Source organism: Enhydra lutris, unplaced genomic scaffold (assembly GCF_002288905.1).
Source record: "Enhydra lutris kenyoni isolate GAN:26980312 unplaced genomic scaffold, ASM228890v2 scaffoldscaffold46, whole genome shotgun sequence".
Lineage (NCBI taxonomy): Eukaryota > Metazoa > Chordata > Mammalia > Carnivora > Mustelidae > Enhydra > Enhydra lutris.
In genome coordinates, this window is record NW_019154130.1 from 6448856 (window position 1) to 6468098 (window position 19243).

Genomic DNA, 19243 nt, shown 5'->3' on the forward strand with positions numbered 1-19243 from the left:
CGCCTGGTGCAGAGGCAGCAACCCTGGGTCAGAAGCCCGGCCGCTAGGCAGGACCCCGGCTGTCCCGCAGGCTTGGGGAACTTTCCGCGACTCAGCCGCCGCCCTGCAGTCCCCGCGTTTGGCCAAACAAAGCGAGCGCTGCCCGCGCGTCCGGCCTGCCCGAGGGTGCCGCAGCCGCCGCGCGGAGAGCCGGGGCAGGTGCGCGCCGCGGGCGGAGGCAAAGTTGCCGCGCGGCAGCCCGTGCTCCGGCGCGCGCCGGGTCTCTCCCGTCCTCCCGGCTCGGCGGCCTCCGGCGGCCGCTCCCGGCCCCACCTCACTTCCCCTAGCCTTCGCCTCCTCCCCTTTCTTTTCCTTTCTCCACCCCGCCTCCTCGCCGCTACTTTAGTCTCCACCGGCTCCCGCTTCCCCTCCCTCCCCGGCGCGGGGCCGAGCCGGCGGGGGCGCGCCGAGGGCGGCTCCGCGCCCGGGTTTCCAGCGGCCGCGGCCAATCCCGGGACCCGGCGGCTCCTCCCGCCCCCACCCCACCCCCTGCGCGCCGGCCGGGACCGCGGAGAAGAGCGCGCGGCCGCGTTGAGCCGGGCAGAGCCGAGCCGGGGGCGCAGAGCGCGGGAGGCGGCGGCGGCGGCAGCGGCGGCGGAGGCGCGGAGCCCAGGTGAGCTGACGGGAGCGGGGCCGCGGGCCGGGGACACAGCGCCGCAGCCCCGGGCGCCCTCGCCCTGTCGGGGCGGGGGACAGCTGCTGGGGTTGCAGACAAAGCCCTGAGGCCGGCCCCAGGTTCCCTTCGCGGAGAGGACCCCACGTGCGGCGCCCCACGCCCCGCCACGTGGGGGGACTCGGTCCCCGGGCGCCCCTTCCCCCGCGTCCTCGGAGCGCCTGGGGCCTTGGAGTGGCCTCCTTGGCCGGGCCGCGCCCGGCTGGGGGTGGCAGGGGCGGTCCCGGAGTTTGGAACCGATGTCACCGGGGCCGGGGCAGTCAAGGATCTTGGAGGCGGCCTAGGCCCACCCTCTCGCGTTTGACAGGTGGGGAAAGCTACAGAGTGCAGGGAAAGAGAGGGCCGCCGGCCTCTGAGCACCCCACCCCCGCACCCCGCTTGTCTTGGGGGCAAACTCAGGCCCTGGTGGGTGGGACCGACAGCAAGGGGCAAGACCCTGGATCAGCAGTTGCGGGGCCGGGGGACCTTTGCCTCTCTTAGTTGGCCCTCTGCCTCCGCCCTCCGGAACCTCGCTGGCTGGTCCTTTTGACCTAAATTTACCTCCGGTCCGCAGCACTCAGTGCGGAGAGGTGCCTTCTCCGTCACCCTCTGCTTGAATGTTGGGGACGCGGGGGGTTTGGGCCCAGCCCCGTAAGCATTGGGTCTTGATGCCTGGAATGCCACCCTGTCCAGCCTCGAGCTCCTCCTGGCTCCCCCCACCTCTGCGCTGCCCAGTTTGGGAAGCGGGGTGTTTTCACAGCTCTGCCAGCCGCTCTGCTGCTCTCACTTGTCCTTAGCGAGGTTGCACCTTAGCCTCTCCTGTCTCCATCAGAAGTTTGGGGTGGAGGGATACCGTTTGGAGAGGGTGCTGGGAACTCAGTGCCCTCAGTAAGAGAGTGGCTCGCTGGCTTGAGGTGGGACATGTAGTGTCCACTTCCTTAAAGGTAACTTTAATCTGGAAGTCCCTACAGTCCTAGAGATAGAAACTTCATATCCCCTAGAGTGGTACCGTCATTTACCACACCCCCTCTCCTAGCCCTGCCCCCAGGGGAGAGAGAAGAGGATAGCTCTCTGTCCCCATAGGCTGCCATGTTCTCCGGGAGGTAGGGGCAGCAACAAGGGGAGGGTTTTGGGAGAGTGAGCCCCCCCCCCCCGCCTCCCAAACCACCCCACAAAAACATGCAATTTAAGAATAAAGTGTTCGTGCTATGCAGATACAGCTTTGTGGTGAGCCCTGGCACCTCCTTCCAGATTGCTCAATTTAAGCCCTTCCTATGTAGAAAGCAGCTATTCCTAGTGAGAGCACAGTGTATTTTTGTCATAAAAAGTAATAGCCATCATGGGGCGCCTGGGTGGCTCAGTGGGTTGAGCCGCTGCCTTCGGCTCAGGTCATGATCTCAGGGTCCTGGGATCGAGCCCCGCATCGGGCTCTCTGCTCGGCGGGGAGCCTGCTTCCTCCTCTCTCTCTGCCTGCCTCTCTGCCTGCTTGTGATCTCTCTCTGTCAGGTAAATAAATAAAATCTTAAAAAAAAAAAAAAGTAATAGCCATCATTTGATGAGCCTCCAAACACTGTGCTATGTGTTGCATTTATTATCTCATTTAATGCCTACCAAAATCCTAGAGGCAGAAATGTTTACTCCCATTGTAGAGATGAGGAGTTCAAGGGTGGAAACAATCCTGCAGTGTTCCTTGGAGTTAGCCGCATTCTGTAGAGGGATCAGAGAGGTTAAGCAGCTTGCCCAGGGTCACACAGCCAACCCAGGCCTGTCAGGCCCTTGAGCCTATGCACTTTACCACCTCTCTTACAGCAGGGTCCCTTACAAGGCTGTCCTCAGCTTTTTGAGGGACCCAGAATTGTTTACTAAGCCAGCTTAGGAGGACACAGAGCTAAGCGGGCATGGTACTGATGCGAATTGACTTGTCTTTGCTCCCAGATTGTTAGTGGGCTAGTGGCCAAATATATTCACTAATAACTCTGCAATAGCTCTTACCAGGGGCAGTCGCACCTTCCTGGCAAGCATTTGGAAAAGTGCCTGGTGACTTTTGGTTGTCAAAGTGATGCTGAGCACTTCTGGCTTTGGTAGGCCGGAGCCAAGGATGCCAAATGTCTGGCAAGCATGCCAGATCCATGCCAGGCATGAAGAATTGCCCTGCCCTGAATGCCAGGAGTGTCCGTGTTGAAACACACCAGGAGGAGTAAGTGTGTTGGGAATGAAGGAAGCAGAGGGCGATGGAGTTTCTGGAGAAATCTCTTCTTGCTGGTATGAATCCAGGAGGCTCCCAGAAGGAGGTGGTGCTTGTGCTAAGTCTTAAGGGATGGGCTAAAAAAAAAAAAAAAAGAGGGGGGGGGGGGGGGGCCACCTGGGTGGCTCAGTGGGTTAAAGCCTCTACCTTCGGCTCAGGTCAAGATCTCAGGTTCCTGGGAATGAGCCTTACATCCCCCACATCGGGCTCTCTGCTCAGCAGGGAGCCTGCTCCCTCCTCTCTCTCTCTCTGCCTGCCTCTCTGCCTACTTGGTGATCTCTGTCAAATAAATAAATAAAATCTTCAAGAAAAAAAAAAAAGAGAGACAGAGATTGCATGGGAGTGGGAGGGGAAGGGTCTGACCTAGAGCGGGAACTTTCTGCAGTCACCCAGGAGTTTCCTCCTTGAGAACCTCAACCTGCATCCAAGATGGGCTGCTGGGTGGGGCAGGCCAAGCCTATTTTCAAGGCTTTGTTTGGCTCAGATTTCAATGTGGGTTGCAGAGTCGTCCTCATCCCATCATGAACTCATTTAACGGAAGGGCTCAGACAGGCAGGGTACTTGAACTTGGTTAGGGTCAGTTGCAACCTTCCTTTCTTCATCCCACCTTCTGGTAACTGGGAAGCCTTGAGTTTTTGCTACCTTTCCTGATCCTGGAGATTTGGGGCAAATGCTGTTTCAGATTGTGCTTTGGGTCCGACGGCCTTGCGTTGCTATTTTTCCCTGGATGTTTTGCTCTCCCAGTCAGCTCCTCCCCTTTGAGCTACAGGACCCTGGGGGGTGGGGAGGGTGGGGTTAAGGCACGCCTGCCTCCAGGGTGCCGCCTTGGCCTTCTCCCTCAGTTCTGCGCCTTCTTTCTTGGAAGTGAAGGAAATTGCATTCCTCTCCTGGAATGGCCTTTTCTTCTTTCAGCTGTGCTGGTTCCCTTATGGACCCGTTAATGTGACCTTTTGTGTCTGGCTTGTCTTTCTTGGAGCGAAATGTTTCCGAGTTTCACCCATGCTGTAAAGTATGTGGGTGCTTCTCTTCTGTGGCTGAGTAGTATTCCCTTGTATGGATAGACCCCATCTTGTTTATCCATTCATCAGTTGGCGGACCCTGGGTGCTTTCCACTGTGAGGGTTTCTTAAGGCCACTTCGTGCATACCTCTGCTTCCTCAGAGCCCAGTTAATGAACCTCTGGGCCTGGGATGTTACTTTGTCACTTTGTTGGCAGACAGAAGGTGGTGGAAGCAAGGGTCTTGGAATTCAATTGGGGAACAGTTACCAGAAACAGGGTTTTCAGGACTCCCTCCATCTCGGGCCCCCTCCAGCTCTGCCACAAGAATCCTGCTTCCTTCGCAAGCCCAGTGCCTCCAAGCTCAATGCACAGGGGTGCGGTGTGATTTTTCAGGGAGAGTGTGAATTTCATTCGGTTCCATTTCTTCAATCACGGTGATTTGTTAGACGCAGGTCCACATGTCATCTTTTGGCATGTATTTTTGTGAGACTTTTTCCAGGTAAGTAAATGCACAAAGTAGAGAAAGCCTCCCCAGACAGATGGAGCCCTAACCCTGTGGCCAGGCGTGGAGGCAGCGCAGTCTCCTGACAGCTTGGCCAGAAATGCCTGCCATGGAGGAAATCAGAAGCCTAGTGAACCCGGAGCTGGGAGGAAGCCCAGAAAAGAGCAGTCCCTTAGCCCCGTCCCTTTGACAGTTGAGTAGGTGGAACACGGAGAGGAGGGGAGAACAGGGTCTTTGGGAACGCTGTCTGTGAGCCAACGTTCATATAGAAGATGGACTCCAGAGTCACCCCCTGGCCGGGCTGTAGCAGCTCCATTTTACAGATGAGAAAATCAAGGTCCAGGCCCCTGGGATTTGTCTAGTTTCCTGGCATACCTACTAATCCTGAGCTCTCGAGTTTACCTTGACCTCCATATGAATGCAGATGATGCCCATTTTCTCATAGAATAGAATCCCTCTTCAGGAGGGTATGGTTTTTTACTCTCTGAAAAATAAGATTTTAAGTGATTATTTTTTCCTTTCTTCTCTGATTGGATCCCTTCCTCAACACAGCGAAAAATTGGGTATATTCCAGAGGAGGTGGGCGCTGTCGCTCGTGGGGGATGCCCTAGCATTCCCTACCGGGGGACGTTCATGACCAAAATGGGGAAGGAGTGATTTCAGCTGCCCGTGTTTTCTGTTTCTGTCATTTTGGTAGTGGTGCTGCTGAACTTTTTTCTTCGATTATGAAACATTTTAAGCATAGAGAAAAGCCAAGTTTTGTTTTGTTTTTTTTTTTTTGACTGGCTCATGTTTTTTGGAAGGCCGGATGGAAACAGGGCAGAGCAAGGCGCTGTGTTTCACTTAGCAGTGGCTCTGGAACCCTGATGATATGTCACTGAACTGAGCCCACACTTTTTGGGGGGCTAGTGACAAGCCCTGTCCTGGGAGCTGAGGGACACTGGCACATGGTCCCTGGACCCGGAGAGCTCACAGATGAGTGGTCTGTGAACTCTTACGGGAGTGCTTTGGGAAAGATAAACAATTCTAGCATCTTCCCCTTTGAAAAAGAGAGAAAGAAAATCCCAAGAGCCTGTTGTACCCCCACCCCCACCCCATCCTGAAGGCTGCTGAGCAACTATTTTTATGTTGTCTCTTTTTATCCGGTTGGCTTCTGTAAATAGTTGAGAGATGGCAGTTGCAGAGATAAAAATGCTAATCACAACCTGGAGAGGAGAGAGGATGGTCCCAGGAAGAGATGCCCCCTCACCCCTCCCCAGGCCAAGGTCTGGCCCCTCTGCCCGCAGGGTCTTGAGGTAGGCGGTGAATGGGTTGGGGGAGGGGCATCGCGGGTGGAGTCTGAGATAAGCCTCTGCTGGAGAAGTTTAAATGGGGAACCCGGTGGTTTGGGTGGGGGCAGGGCATGGAAGAAAGAACACCTCCGTCCGGGGTTATAAGTGCCTTAGGATTTTTGCCTTTGAGGCTCCTGATGGAAAGGGATTTTATTTAGATTCATTTCAGACAATTCTCCCAGGTTCTGTGTCCAGGTGTGGGGGACGGGGTTGGTTCCTCAGAGGCAGAGCCGGTTCCCAGCCCCTCCTGGGCCTTGGCTGGGGTGCTTTGTGCAGGGAGGCTGCAGAGGGAGGGAGGAGGGTGGGAGAAGGGCTGTGGGTAGGTACGGCTGGGGTGCCTGGGCATTCGAGGCTGGTCCCCTCTGTCTCCCACCTGCCAAGCTGCAGAATGTTGGAGTCTGATTACTTCATTTGTTTCAAATTGTTACTTCTTTTCATTACAAACTCAAATTCCAGTTGTTTCTCTGCCTCTTCCTTTGGTTCCCTGAAAGATTGAGTGGGAGAGGGGGAAAGAAGGAAGATAGTCCCTGCCTCCCTTTCCAGGTAGCCCCCCCCACACACCTGCGTCACACCAACCCACCCACTCACACTTCCTTCTTTTCAAGGTCAGGGCCACTGGGGTGCACCTGGCTTTTAGACGCTTGACTGCATGAATTGGGGGGGGAGCTTCCTTGTTAACCAAACAATAACACTGGAGCTCCTTGCTCTGTAAGTGTCCTGTCCCCCAGGGGACATGGGGCTGCAGGGGTCAGAACCTCTGGTTCTCACCCTGGCCTAGTCCGGGACCTGCTGAGCTCCCTTGTGGAGACCACCTCACCTCTCTGGGTCTGAGCAACTCCATGGGCAGCCCTGTGCTGGTGATGAAAGCCTTGGGAGCGTGCACACATTCTTTGGATACATGTAAGCAAGGACGTGACATTCTGTGCACGCTTTGCTTTATTTAAGTCTTGTGAAAAGTGATGCATGTGGACAAGAGTTAGAGGGGAAGATGGAAAGAGTAAAGTTAGCACGGTGGGATTAGAGATAAAGATTTTGTTTTAATATAAATTCAAGCCATGTGAGGGACTTGAACTTGCTAGCCATGGAAGTGCTTTCCTGGCAACAGCGTCCGTTCAGGGAGCATTTGCTGTGTGCAGGAGAAGGGACGTGCACTTCATCACCATGTTCCCCCAAATCCAGGGGCCTTTGGTTTATACCTGTGCTTTCCCAAAGCGCTGTGTGATGTGGGCAAGTCACTCCGACTCTGCCTCAGTTTCCTCATCAGTGAAATAAGCATGTTAAGTGTACCTGACTCATAAAGTTGTTCTGACAGTTAAGTGAGATGGTACATGCAAAGTGCTCAGAACAGAGCCTGTCACTTGGCAAGAGCTGTAGGGGCGTGGCTGCCATCTAACGCTGACTTGGCTGCTGCCGCCCTGATGTATTTCTTGTATCAAAGGTCTGGTCACTATCTTTACTTCACTCTGCCCTGTTCGTTCGCCCTTCCTTTCCCCAGCCTTGATTTTTTTTTTTTCTTTAAGATTAAAGAGGAGAAAAAAGAAAAAGTCTTTGGAAGTTCTGGTTTTTGCCTCAATGTCAAGGTGAAGGCTGTGTGGGTCACTGGGGGACCTGTGGCTGCCTGGCACTTTGGTCTGGTTGAGAGCCTTATGGTGGAGGAAAGTGTTGATCTGATAGGGAGTTTAGTGGAGAGGCTTTTATGTCGATCAGCTCTGTGTCTTCTGTCAGTCAGGACCCTGGGTTGTAAATGACAGAAAACCAATCACAAACTAACTTAAGCAAAAATGGGATCATGTAGTTAAAAGCTTCGTATATATGGGCTTCAGGCATGGCTGGATCCTGTACTCAGACAGTGTCTCTGGGCCTCAGTTCTTCTCTGTCTGTTGCTTCTCTTCTCTGTCGACTTCATTCTAGGTCAGGGTTCTTCCCAGCCCCCAATAACTCTAGAAATACATCCTTATTGCTCCAAGTTTCACAGAAAGAGACATTCTCAATCCTTAAGCCAAGTCCTAGAATGAGATGTGGTGGTCTGACTTGAGTCACACGTCTACTCTTGTATCAGATCTCTTGACCAGAGCAATTCATGCCTCATTAATCAGGCTCAAGTTATATGGGAATCCCTGAAGTTGATGGTACAGACAAGCTCAGTGGAGTCACCTTTCACAAGAAAGAATGGTTTCCCAGATGTAAATCAGGCTGCTGTTATTGGCCTAAAGGAACATAGATTTTGAGCCAACTAAAGAAAACTTCTGAGCAGCCTTGGGATGAGTGATAGAAACAAACGGCTCTAGCCAGTATTTACTGAGTGTCAGCAGTGTTCTGGAAAGTTCTGGGTCCTGGAGTTGATCCGTAAACAAGAAAGGCAAAGCCCTGGCTCTCACAAGTTAAGTCAGGCTGATATCTCCAAATCCTATGCATTTCTTTTCTGACCCTCCTAAGATTTCATGTCTTCATGCTCCCCTCTCAAGCAGTTGAGGTCTTAGGAAGTCCAAGGAATGGGCCGTATGCTCCCCTTTGTTAGGGATTTTGCCTAGCCCGGACTTTATCTAGGATCCAGTACGTGGACCTTGCAAGGCTTTGGTTGTAATTTTTAGCCCCTTGAAAAACTCAGACCAGTTTTAGCTTTTCCTGGAACCACTGTTTAACTTGGGGCAAATCAGTAAATCTTCCTGAAGGTTCATTTTTCTCATTGGTGAATTGAAGTGGTTGGAGCAGGTGACCCCTGATGTGTGCCCTGTTTAGCACGGACATCTGATGCATCTCCAAGCAGAGCTTGGAGGGGTGAGATAGGGCAGGAGCTGTGGGAAAAGGAGGCGGGTGTGTGACGTGTGCACTCAGCCTGTCCTTGGTGTTGAGGAGGCGGGGGGGGGGGGGGGGGGGGGGGGGGGGGGGGGGGGGGGGGGGGGGGGGGGGGTGGAGGGTGGTGGTAGTGGCATCAAGGACTCTGGTACGCAGGCAACTGTATTTCCATTCCAAAGCTGCAGTGAATTATTGCTGGGAGAGAATACAGGCCCGGTGCTGTTGGAGTGCCCAGGACCTCAAGAGACTGGAAATTTTGCCTTTATTCAGAAATGTCCTGGCTTTGAGATGTTGACATCTCATTCAGATAGTTTTATTTTATTTATTTATTTATTTATTTTTAAGATTTTATTTATTTATTTGACAGACAGAGATCACAAGGAGGCAGAGAGGCAGGCAGAGAGAGAGAAGAGGAAGCAGGCTCCCCGCCGAGCAGAGAGCCCCATGCGGGGCTCGATCCCAGGACCCTGGGATCATGACCCGAGCCGAAGGCAGAGGCTTTAACCCACTGAGCCACCCAGGCGCCCCTCATTCAGATAGTTTTAGACACAGGGTAGGCCTGGCCAGTTGACCCCTGAGTCACCACTTGCCACCTTGTTGCTCTCGGGGCTGTGACAGGGACGGGGTCTGTGCACGCTAAGCTGAAACCGGCATTATCCCTCCTGCCCTCTGCCAAGGGAGGGCCTTTGTCTCTGGGAGACAGTTGGGTTCCGTGCCTCCAAACAAAGAGTGCTCGAGGAAAGACATTTGTAAGGGTTGGTGTCACGAAAGGGGTAAGACTGTTTGGCTGGGCCAGGGCTGGAATCTGGAGTGTTCCCGCTGGCATCAAACCTTAGTGCTGTGTAGGCCAGTCCCGCGGAGCCCCCAGGTCTCCTGCTCCTCCTTTGGGAAACACCTGTCATCGGTGGCCTTGAGGCAGCTGGTTTCCGTGGGTGGGCGGGAGCTGTGTTTGCTTGCTAGGCCTGCTGAGAGGACGGTCAGCAGACGGGAGGCTTCGACGGCAGAACTGGAGCCGCTCACGGTTGTGCAGGCCAGAAGCCCTAGGTCAAGCACCGGGAGGGAGAATCTGTTCTGCCCCTCTCCGGGCTTCTCCTGGCTTGCTGGCCATCTTTGGCATTCCTTGGCTCGACAGGGCAGCACCAGATCTCTGCTCCCACATTCCCCTGTGTTCTTCCCTATGTGGATCTGTCTCTGGGTCCAGATTTTCCCCTTTTTATAAAGACACCACTCAAATTTGATTAGGACCCACCCTTAGTGACCTCATTGCAACTTGATTACCTCTGTAAAGACCCTCTCTTCCAAATAAAATTCCATTCTGAGGTCCTGGGTTTATGACTCCAGCATATCTTTTTTGTGGGGGGGAGCAGTTCAATCTGTAACAGGTGCCTAGTGGGGTCCCTGGGACTCTGCCCTGGGTTGCCCTTTGTGTTCTCCATCAACTTTCCCTACAAAGCTCTTGTCCTCCAGCCCCTCCAGCTTCCTTTACACACACCCTCCATGCGCTGACACTTGCGCTCACACTCACGCTCACACTCCGCTCACACTCACATGCCTCCAGTCTGGGGAGGAGGGGGTGGTGCTTCTTTCTGTTCCCTCCACTCTCCCACGTCTTTCCTGGCTCAGGACCTTCTCAGAAGCTCACTCCTCCTGGAACAAGGCCCTGCCCCCTTAGCACCTACCTACCCTGTAGGTCTCAGCCAAAATACAATTTCCTGAACCAATGCCTTCCTTGACCTGCCCCCCCATTCCGATATAAAGTGGGCCCCTCTGTTGTCTCTCTCTCTGTTTTTAAGATTGATTTATTTATTTTTGAGAGATCGAGAGTACGAGCAGGGAGAGGGAGGAAATCCTCAAGCAGACTCCCTGTGAGCATGGAGCCCAATATATATGGGGCTCCATCCCGGGACCCTGAGATCATGACTTGAGCCGAAATCAAGACTCGGCTGTTTAACTGACTCAGCCATCCAGGTGTCTCCCCTATCTTCTGTTTTATCTGGTCTTGGTTTCTCCTCGTTTGTACTTACAGAGTCATTTGTGTACCTACTTTTTTTTTAAGATTTTGTTTTTTTATTTTACAGAGAGGGAGGGCGCACGTGCAGGGGGAGGGGCAGAAGGAGAGGGAAAAAATCTCAAGGGGACTCCATACTGAGCACAGATCCAGTGAGGGGCTTAATCTCAGGATCCCGAGATCATGACCTGAGCTGAAACCAAGAGTCAGATGCTCAAATGACTGTGCCACCCAGGCGCCCCATGTACCTACTTTTTTTTTCTTTTTTAAATTTGACACAGAGACAGCAAGAGCAGGAACACACAAGCAGGGGGAGTGGGAGAGGGAGAAGCAGGCTTCCCCGGGGAGCAGGGAGCCCAATGCAGGGATCTATCCCAGGACCCTGGGATCATGACCTGAACTGAAGGCAGATGCCCAACTGAGCCGCCCAGGCGCCGCTCACCCCCCATGTACCTACTTTTAAGAAATCACATCTGGTTTCTTTATCTGCCACATAGTAGGTCCTTAGTAATTACCTTAAAGAACAAATGGGTGAGTGAATTTCCTTTAGGACGTCCCTGGGCCTCAGTTTCCCCTTGCTAGAGGATGTATCTGGCCAAGCCTGTTATCCCAGGGAGGACATTGTCCGGGGCCCCTTTGTTATCCCATGTACCCAGGAGCTCAGGGAACCCCTTTCAGGGTGAGTCTGGAGTTGGGGGATGTCCCTGCCACGCTTGCTGGCTGCTTGCTGGCTGGTCCTGTGGCGCCTCTGCGTTTGGTGAACAGGCACAGGTTGGAAACAGCCCCCAGGAAATGGGAGCGCGCTTCCTAGAGGTCTGTGCCACTTGGCTTCCTGGCAGAGGAAGGAGCGTTCCCTTCATCCTGGCGTGGAGCCTGGTCCATCTGCTTCAGGAAGGGTCTGGTTGCTCTGTTGAGCTGCCCTGTGAGAGGTGGGGGAGCTTGGGGCTGCCAGCCCTGGGGGGGATGGGGAAGGCTTCAGGGGCAGGGAGAGGACACAGATTTCAGGCAGGAAGCTCTAGGGAGAGGGCTCTTTGCAGTTTGTGAAACCCAAGCAGTTTTGCAGAAAGGGCCCCTCACTACCCGCCCCCCTCAAATGGCGCCCTTAGCTGTCCCTCCCTTGCAGAGGGCTGGTGGGGACCAAATGCCCCAGGCAGAATGTTCAGCCATACTTGGTGTGGGATAAGTGCTCAGCTAACTGCTGTTGTTAGGCAAACCATTGTCTTTGTAGGATTTTTTTCTCCTGGGCAGAGTGTTGATGGGTTTCATCAGATCATTATGGAGCCTGTGACCTTGTAGGGTCTGTGGCCCCAGATCCATTAGAACCCTGGCTTGGACTCTGTAGGGGTTAGAGGTGGAAGACTTCCCCCTCCACCCCGGCCCCCCGCCCTCATGCCTGACAGATGGCTGGCTTGGCTCTCAGGCCTCGCTGGAGACCCGAGACACTGAGGTCTGGGTCCTCTTTTCTGAGACTGGGACACATTTGCCCCTCTAGCATAGAGGCTGTCGTCTCCGCCCTGCCGCCTCAAGGCCCTGGCCAGACGCCAGCTTGTCAAGGAGACTGATTAAAAGCAGCTTTGCTGGGGGCAGATGGCTTGGTGTCCTTGGCCTGGAGTGAAGATCGATAAGCAATTGTTTTTTTCTTGGCAAGAAAAAAATTCTCCATTAACTTTCTCAGGTGCTGCCAGACTAGTTTTCTTTTCAGGAACTCTGCAGCCCTGTCAGAGGTGGCTGTGGGAGGAGGACAGGCCACTGGAGCTGCCCCCTCTTGCCCTGGGGGCGGCAGGCCCCTGTAGCCAGAGTGATGGAACCCACAGGAGAGTAGGTTGGCTGGCTTGGATATCAGTACCTCATAGGAACATTCTGGAACCCAGCCTGGCACGTAGTAGGCATTCGATAGGTAATTATTGAAAAAATAGCTTTTTGAGCATGTGACCATGTACGAGACATGACACTGTGTGCTTAGCTTATTTAATCCTCATGGCTGTCGGGTGACTGCCCATTTTATAGATAAAAAAAACTGAGGCCGGGGAAAGCTAAGTCATTTGTATGTGGCCAGTCCAAGCAATGGAGCTTCAAGGGCCCTGTTTTTCCTTTCCTGGAGGATGCATAGCATAATAAGCTGGGCCACAGAGAACCTTAAACTTGGGTTGGATTCTTTCAGTGATCCGGACGGGCAGCCAGGAACACAGTTAATGATTTCTTTCTCAGACACGGTAAGGGTGGGATAGAGGAATAGGAGTGGGACCAGCTGCCTCCTCCTCCTCCTGCCTCAGCCCTCTAGGTTTATTATCCTAACTCCTACCAGGGTTACAGTTACCTTCTTTCTTTAAAGAATTCATTTCTGGGGGCACCTGGTCAGCTCATTTGGTAGAGTGTACGGTTCTTGATGTCAGGGTTGTGAGTTCGAGCCCCACGTTGAGTGTAGAGATGACTTTTTTTTTTTTTAAGATTTTATTTATATATTTGACAGTCAGAGATCACAAGTAGGCAGAGAAGCAGGCCAAGAGAGAGGAGGAAGCAGGCTCCCTGCTGAGCAGAGAGCCCAATGCGGGGGGCTCGATCCCAGCACCCTGGGATCATGACCCGAGCTGAAGGCAGAGGCTTTAAGCCACTGAGCCACCCAGGCGCCCCTAGAGATGACTTTAAAATAAATTTTTTAGGGGCACCTTGGTGGCTTAGTGGATTAAAGTCTTCGGCTCAATCGAGCCCCGCATCGGGCTCTCTGTTCAGCGGTGAGCCTGCTTCCCCTTCTCTCTCTCTGCCTGCCTCTCTGCCTACTTGTGATCTTTGTCTGTCAAATAAATAAAATCTTAAAAAAAAAAAAAGATTTTATCTATTTGACAAAAGGGGGGAGTGCGCGTACGTGAGCGCGCGCGCGCGCACACGCAGGAACACATGGAGGTGAAGACTCCCCACTGAGCAGGGAGCCCGACAGGGGGTGCGATGCCCCAAAAGTAAAATACTAAAAAAAAAGGGGCTCCTGGGTGGCTCAGTGGGGTTAAAGCCTCTGCCTTGCGCTCAGGTCATGATCCCAGGGTCCTTGGGATCGAGCCCCGCATCAGGCTCTCTGCTTAGCAGGGAGCTTGCTTCCCCCCTCTCTCTTTGCCTGCTGCTCTGCCTACTTGTGATCTCTGTCAAATTAAAAAAAAAAAAAAGAGTTCATGGGGCGCCTGGGTGGCTCAGTTGGTTAAGCAACTGCCTTTGGCTCAAGTCATGATCCAGGAGTTCCAGGATTGATGAGTCCCACATCCAGCTCCCTGCTCCGGGGGAGTCTGCTTCTCCCTCGGACCCGCCCCACATTCATGCTCTCGCTCTCTCAAATAAATAGATAAAACCTTTTTTTTTTTTTAATTTTTTTTATTTTTATTTTTATTTTTTTAGGATTTTTATTTATTTGACAGACAGATCACAAGTAGGCAGAGAGGCAGGCAGAGAGAGAGAGGAGGAGGAGGCAGGCTCCCTGCTGAGCAGAGAGCCCGATGTGAGGCTCGATCCCAGGACCCTGAGATCATGACCTGAGCCGAAGGCAGAGGCTTTAACCCCTGGGCCCCCCCGGCCCCCCCCCCCCCCTTTTTTTTTTAATAAAAGAGTTCATTTCTGAAGAATTACTATTTGCACATGGTACCCAGTAGAATGTTAGTCCTTCCCACCCTGTCTGCCTACTTCTGCAAACCACTTGTTTTCTCTGGAGGCCCCTGTTAACCGTTTTCTTGAATACCTTTTTGGAAATAAGCTGTTGCATGTACAGTTTTTTTTCACATATAGGGCCTATTTCCCCCTACGCCAAAACAGCAACATACTAATGCTTTGGTTTTTTCCATATGACAGCGTGTCTTAGAGCGAATTCATACTGGATTGTGTAGGGTCAACTGAATGCTTGATTTTCTCCTGGAGTACATGCATAATCTTATTTACTCAGTCCCCTGTGGATGGTCATTTCAAACCATACTACCAGAATACATCATTTTTCACATGTGTGAGGTTGTCTGTAGGATGAAATCTCAGGTGTGGAATTGCTAAGTCAAGGGTATGTGCTTTGGAATTTCGTTAGATATCAGTGACTTTCCTTTCATGAGGATGGTAAATTCAGACTCCCCATAGCCTCACCAAAATAGTGCTATGGTTATACTTTTTGTCGCTGCCAACCTGATAGTTGAAAAAGTAGTAATTCCTAATAGTTTTATTATTATTATGTTAGTTTTGGTAAAATATACATAACACAAAATTTACCACTTTCACCATTTAGTGGCATTAATGACGTTCACAGTGTTGTTCACCTGTCACCATTATCTGTTTTTCGGGACTTTTTCATCACTCCAGACTGAACTCTGTGCCCCTTAAACCGTGATTCCCTGGTCCCCTCTCCCCCAGTCCCTGGCCAGCCTCTCTCTTCTGTCTGTATGATGTTGTCTGTTCTAGGTCCTGACTCATACCATTGTAGCATCCAGTATTTGTCCTTTAACATCTGGCTTGTTTCACTTAGCATGTTTGCAGAGTTCATCCATGGTGTAGCATGTGTTGAAACTTTATTCCTTTTTATGGCTTATTAATAGTCCATTATATGGGTAGAACACATTCTTTTAGCCATTCACAGTTGATGGACACTTGAATTGTTTCCACGTTCTGACTGAACGGTGCTGTCAGGAGCAAGGGTGTATATGTATCCATTTGGATCCTAACTTCATTCTTTTGGGTACGTACCTGGGAGAGCACGTGCTGGATCCTGTGGTCATTCACTGCAGTTAGTTTTTGGAGGACCCACCAGACCATTTCATTGTAATTCAAACTTGCCTTTCTCTTACTGTAGCTAAGGCCGAGTTTCTTGATGGGTTTCTTTGTTGCTCTTTTATCTTAAAGTCCTTCTTCATAAATTGTACCTAGGATGCTGCAGTGATTTTGTTAATGCTTTTCCCATTGGTCTTTCCCTCCTCCACAAGAGCACGGACCCCAACCACCTACGTTACTGTCCAGATTGCCGGACACAGAAGCTGTGCCATAAATACTTCTTACAGGACGATCCCAAGAAGGCAAGTGGCATTTCTCTGCCCCTCACCCAGCTCCTCCAGAGAGCACCGACTTTCTGCTCCCATCTTCCTCTCTATCCTCTCACTGCCACACAGTGTCATAAAGAGTTGTCCTTTTATTCATTCATAATGAATGAATCTCTCTACTCAGCACCTCTGTTTGCCTGGCACCTTTGTGATGTGGGTGATCAGTCCGGGGCTGCCACTGTTAGCATCCGTGGATGTACTCCCTGAATTCTGGTGGCACCTGTGACATTTGTCCAGCAGGATTTGTCAAACACGTGAACCAAAGGTTAATAATCTGTCCCAGAAACAGAAGGAATTGACAGTCTAAGGAAGTGTCAACTTTTTTTTTTTTTTAATTCACATAACATGAACTTCACCACTTAAAAATGAACACTTCAGCGGCACTTAGTACATTGAGAATTTTATGCCCTCGCTATGTCTGTTTAATTCCAGAACATGGTCGCCACCCCGGGAGACCCTGTACCCATCAGCAGTCACTCCCATTCTCCCCAGCACCTTCTCAGTCCTAGACAACCACTAATCTGCTTTCTGTTTCTATGGATTTGCCTATTCTAGAAATTGCAAATAACGAGAATTATACGTACGTGATCTTTGGGGTCTGGCTTCCTTCACTTAGCATATTTTTGAGGTTTGTCTGGATTGTAGCAGGTGTCAGGACTTCATTCCTTTAATGGCTGAATAATATTTCATTGTGGTTAGACCACATTCTGCTTATACATTCAACTGTTGGACGTGTACATTGTTTTCCCTTTTGGTTACTGTGAATAGAACTATTGGGGTGTGTACCTAGAAACAGAATTGCTGGGTCATGTGGTCATTCTCCGTTTAGAATTTTTGAGGAACGACCTCAAAAAACTATTTGATGTCAACCTTTTTTTTTTTTTTTTTACTCCTCTTGGGGTGCTTGAACTCACAACCCTGAGGTCAAAAGTTGCATGCTCTGCCGATCAAGCCAGCCAGGTGCTCTGATGTCAGCTTTTTCACTTCCTGTTTGCCTTACGCCTGGCAGGCACCAAGTAGGGTACTGAACTAGGAAAACATTAAATAATAAATATGTTAAAAAAAAAAAAAAGTGGTGGTTGGGGAACAGGCAGTTCTAGGCCCACATCCCAGTTTAGTAACAATCAGCTTGAGCTGGAAGTAGCTGCCGCCTCTGTAGGGGGCAGGCTTACTCTATTTTGGGGTTCCTGCAGAGATGGAGTTTGGAATTCGTCTGTGTGTGAGGAGGGGCTTTTCAAATAAGGAAATGTGGAGTAGGCTCTTCTGTATAGACTTAAGATCACGTCATGTTGTGCAAGACTTTTTAAGGATGTCAACTGGAGAGGGGAGTGAGGTCCCCACTGCGCTGGGAGCGACCCACTTCCCCTGCCCTGCCCTGCCCGCCTCCGGCCACTGACCCTTCCTCTCTCCGCAGGTGGCGCTGCTGCCGGATGGGAGTGCCTGGGCACGCGCACCATGTCATCATGCGTCTCTAGCCAGCCCAGCAGCGACCCGGCCGCCCTCCAGGATGAGCTGGGGGGCGGCGGCGACAGGGAAGGCCAGAAGCCCTGTGAAGCCCTGCAGGGCCTCTCGTCCCTGAGCATCCGCTTGGGCATGGAGTCCTTCATCGTGGTCACCGAGTGTGAGCCGGGCTGCGTGGCGGACTGCGGCCTGGCCCGGGACCGGCCCCTGGAGGCCCACGGCCGAGATGGGCCCCTCGACGCCTCCGGCTCCGGGCCCGACGCCCGGCCCCAGCTGTGCAGTCGCAAGCTCTCTCTGCAGGAGCGGTCCCAGCTGGATGCGAACGGACGCTGCGTCTACGCGGCCCTGCCCCACTCACCGGTGGGCTCCCCGCAGTCGTCGCCGCGGCTGCCCCGGCGGCCCACGGTGGAGTCCCACCACGTCTCCATCACCGGCATGCAGGTGAGTGAACTGGCCGGGCCGCGGGGTCCTCTGGTAGGCGGCACTGTTCCAGAACGTTCATTTGGGAGGTGACCTCAGGAAGCCCAGGTGGGGGTGGGAAATGAGGGTAGAAGAGAAGGACGTCAACAAAGGGTGCCTGAGGGAATTGGTTGTGGCCATACACAACTGGGGCTCCATCTTTGGGGAGCCCTGTTTGACCTGTCGAAAGTTCTGTACCTCAGAGTTATCCTGCCTGAGGGCCAAGGGAGCTGGGCTTTTCATACTGACTCCTGACAGTTGCTGGTGAGGGCTACTGGGGGGCAGGTGACCTGCCCTGAGAGTGGGCACAGCAGCTCTGGGGCCACAGGGAGCGTCTGTCGGAGATGCAGGTGCTGGTGGTTGGAGTTTGGCTGGGGATGGTGGTCAGTGAGAAGCCTCCGGTCCAGCAGCAGGGGGCCAGGCACTGCTCTCTCTCTGCACTGTGTGTAAATTTCTCATTTGATCCTTACTGGAAACTTCTGGGAGGTAGGTTAGAACTTAGAGCTCCACTAGGGCTCACCAGGCCCTGAGTGCTCTGCCCCTGCCCCCTCTCCCACCCCATCTCCTGCCTCTCTGCTGCCAGCTCACAGGGCTCTGTCCACATTGCCTTCTTTGTATTCCTCAGATATCCATGCTCGTTCCCTCCATTAGGCCTTTACCCCTGCTGTCCTCTGTGCTTGGGCCCCCCACCCCCTGTCTTTGCAGGGCTGTCTCCCCTTGACAGCCAAGTTTCAAATCAAATGTCTTCTCCTCTGAAGGACCTCCCTGACCACCCCCTGTAAGCCCCCTCAGCCCCCAGCCCCTCTCCACTGTCACCCTGTTAGCGACACTCATCACCATCTGATTATCTGTGTGTCTGTTGAGTTGTTTTTGGCCTGTCTCCCCAGCTAGAATGTAAGCTCAGAAGGAACAGTCCTGTCCACCATCACGTTCCCAGCGCCTGGCACGGTACCTTGTACATAGTAGGAACACAAAAATATTTGTTGAAGGAATGAATGAATTTAATTGGGAGAAGCATGGATATCGAGAATGGCCTTTTATTTTTTTATTTTTTTAAAGATTTTATTTATTTATTTGACAGACAGAGATCACAAGTAGGCAGAGAGGCAGGCAGAGAGAGAGAGAGGAGGAAGCAGGCTCCCTGCAGAGCAGAGAGCCCAATGCGGGGCTCGATCCCAGGACCCTGGGATCATGACCCAAGCCGAAGGCAGAGGCCTTAACCCACTGAGACACCCAGGCGCCCCGGCCTTTTAAAGGGGCCGGTATTTAACTATACTTTGAAGGCCGGGTAGGACTTTCATAATTGGAGATGGGTATACACAGAGAGTTCACTGCAGGGGAATGCACAGTGTGAGCAAAAGCCCAGGGGTAGAAGGCAGGATGTGGGGGAAAGGTACTCAGGGCTTCAGCTAGATGAAGAATAGGGCCCATGTGAGGAGCACTGTGGCAACAGGGGAGTTTGGGTTTATTTTGGTTAGATTTGAGTCAGCCTAGAGAGAGAAAGATACACTGCTTTTCCCCATAGCAGTGGCTTTAACATAATAGGGCTTATTTATCATGTAAAATAAATCTGGAGGTAGGCATTTGGGACCTGTGTGGTGGTCTTGTTGTCCTTAAAACCTCATGGTCTCAAGATGGCTGCTGTGACTATAGCCCTCACAGCTTCATTCCAGGCAGGAAGAAGGAACAGGAAAGAAGAG

At 52.3% G+C, this 19243-nt stretch overlaps 1 protein-coding gene across 6 annotated transcripts in view; it reads left to right on the top strand.

Moving 5' to 3' along the window:
• The first annotated feature begins 626 nt into the window (after positions 1-626).
• Positions 627-19243, top strand: part of LOC111156362 (calcium/calmodulin dependent protein kinase kinase 2) — a 44298-nt gene continuing 25681 nt past the window's right edge. For 4 of the 6 annotated variants that reach the window (XM_022517159.1, XM_022517163.1, XM_022517162.1 and 1 more), the window contains exons 1-3: positions 627-652; positions 15510-15599; positions 17038-17525. In XM_022517159.1, the coding sequence (XP_022372867.1) occupies positions 17079-17525 (447 nt within the window). In that variant the 5' untranslated portion in view covers positions 627-652; positions 15510-15599; positions 17038-17078. Of the gene's footprint in view, positions 653-15440; positions 15600-17037; positions 17526-19243 lie in introns of those variants that run through there. The other 2 variants (XM_022517161.1, XM_022517160.1) reach the window with 2 other exon arrangements.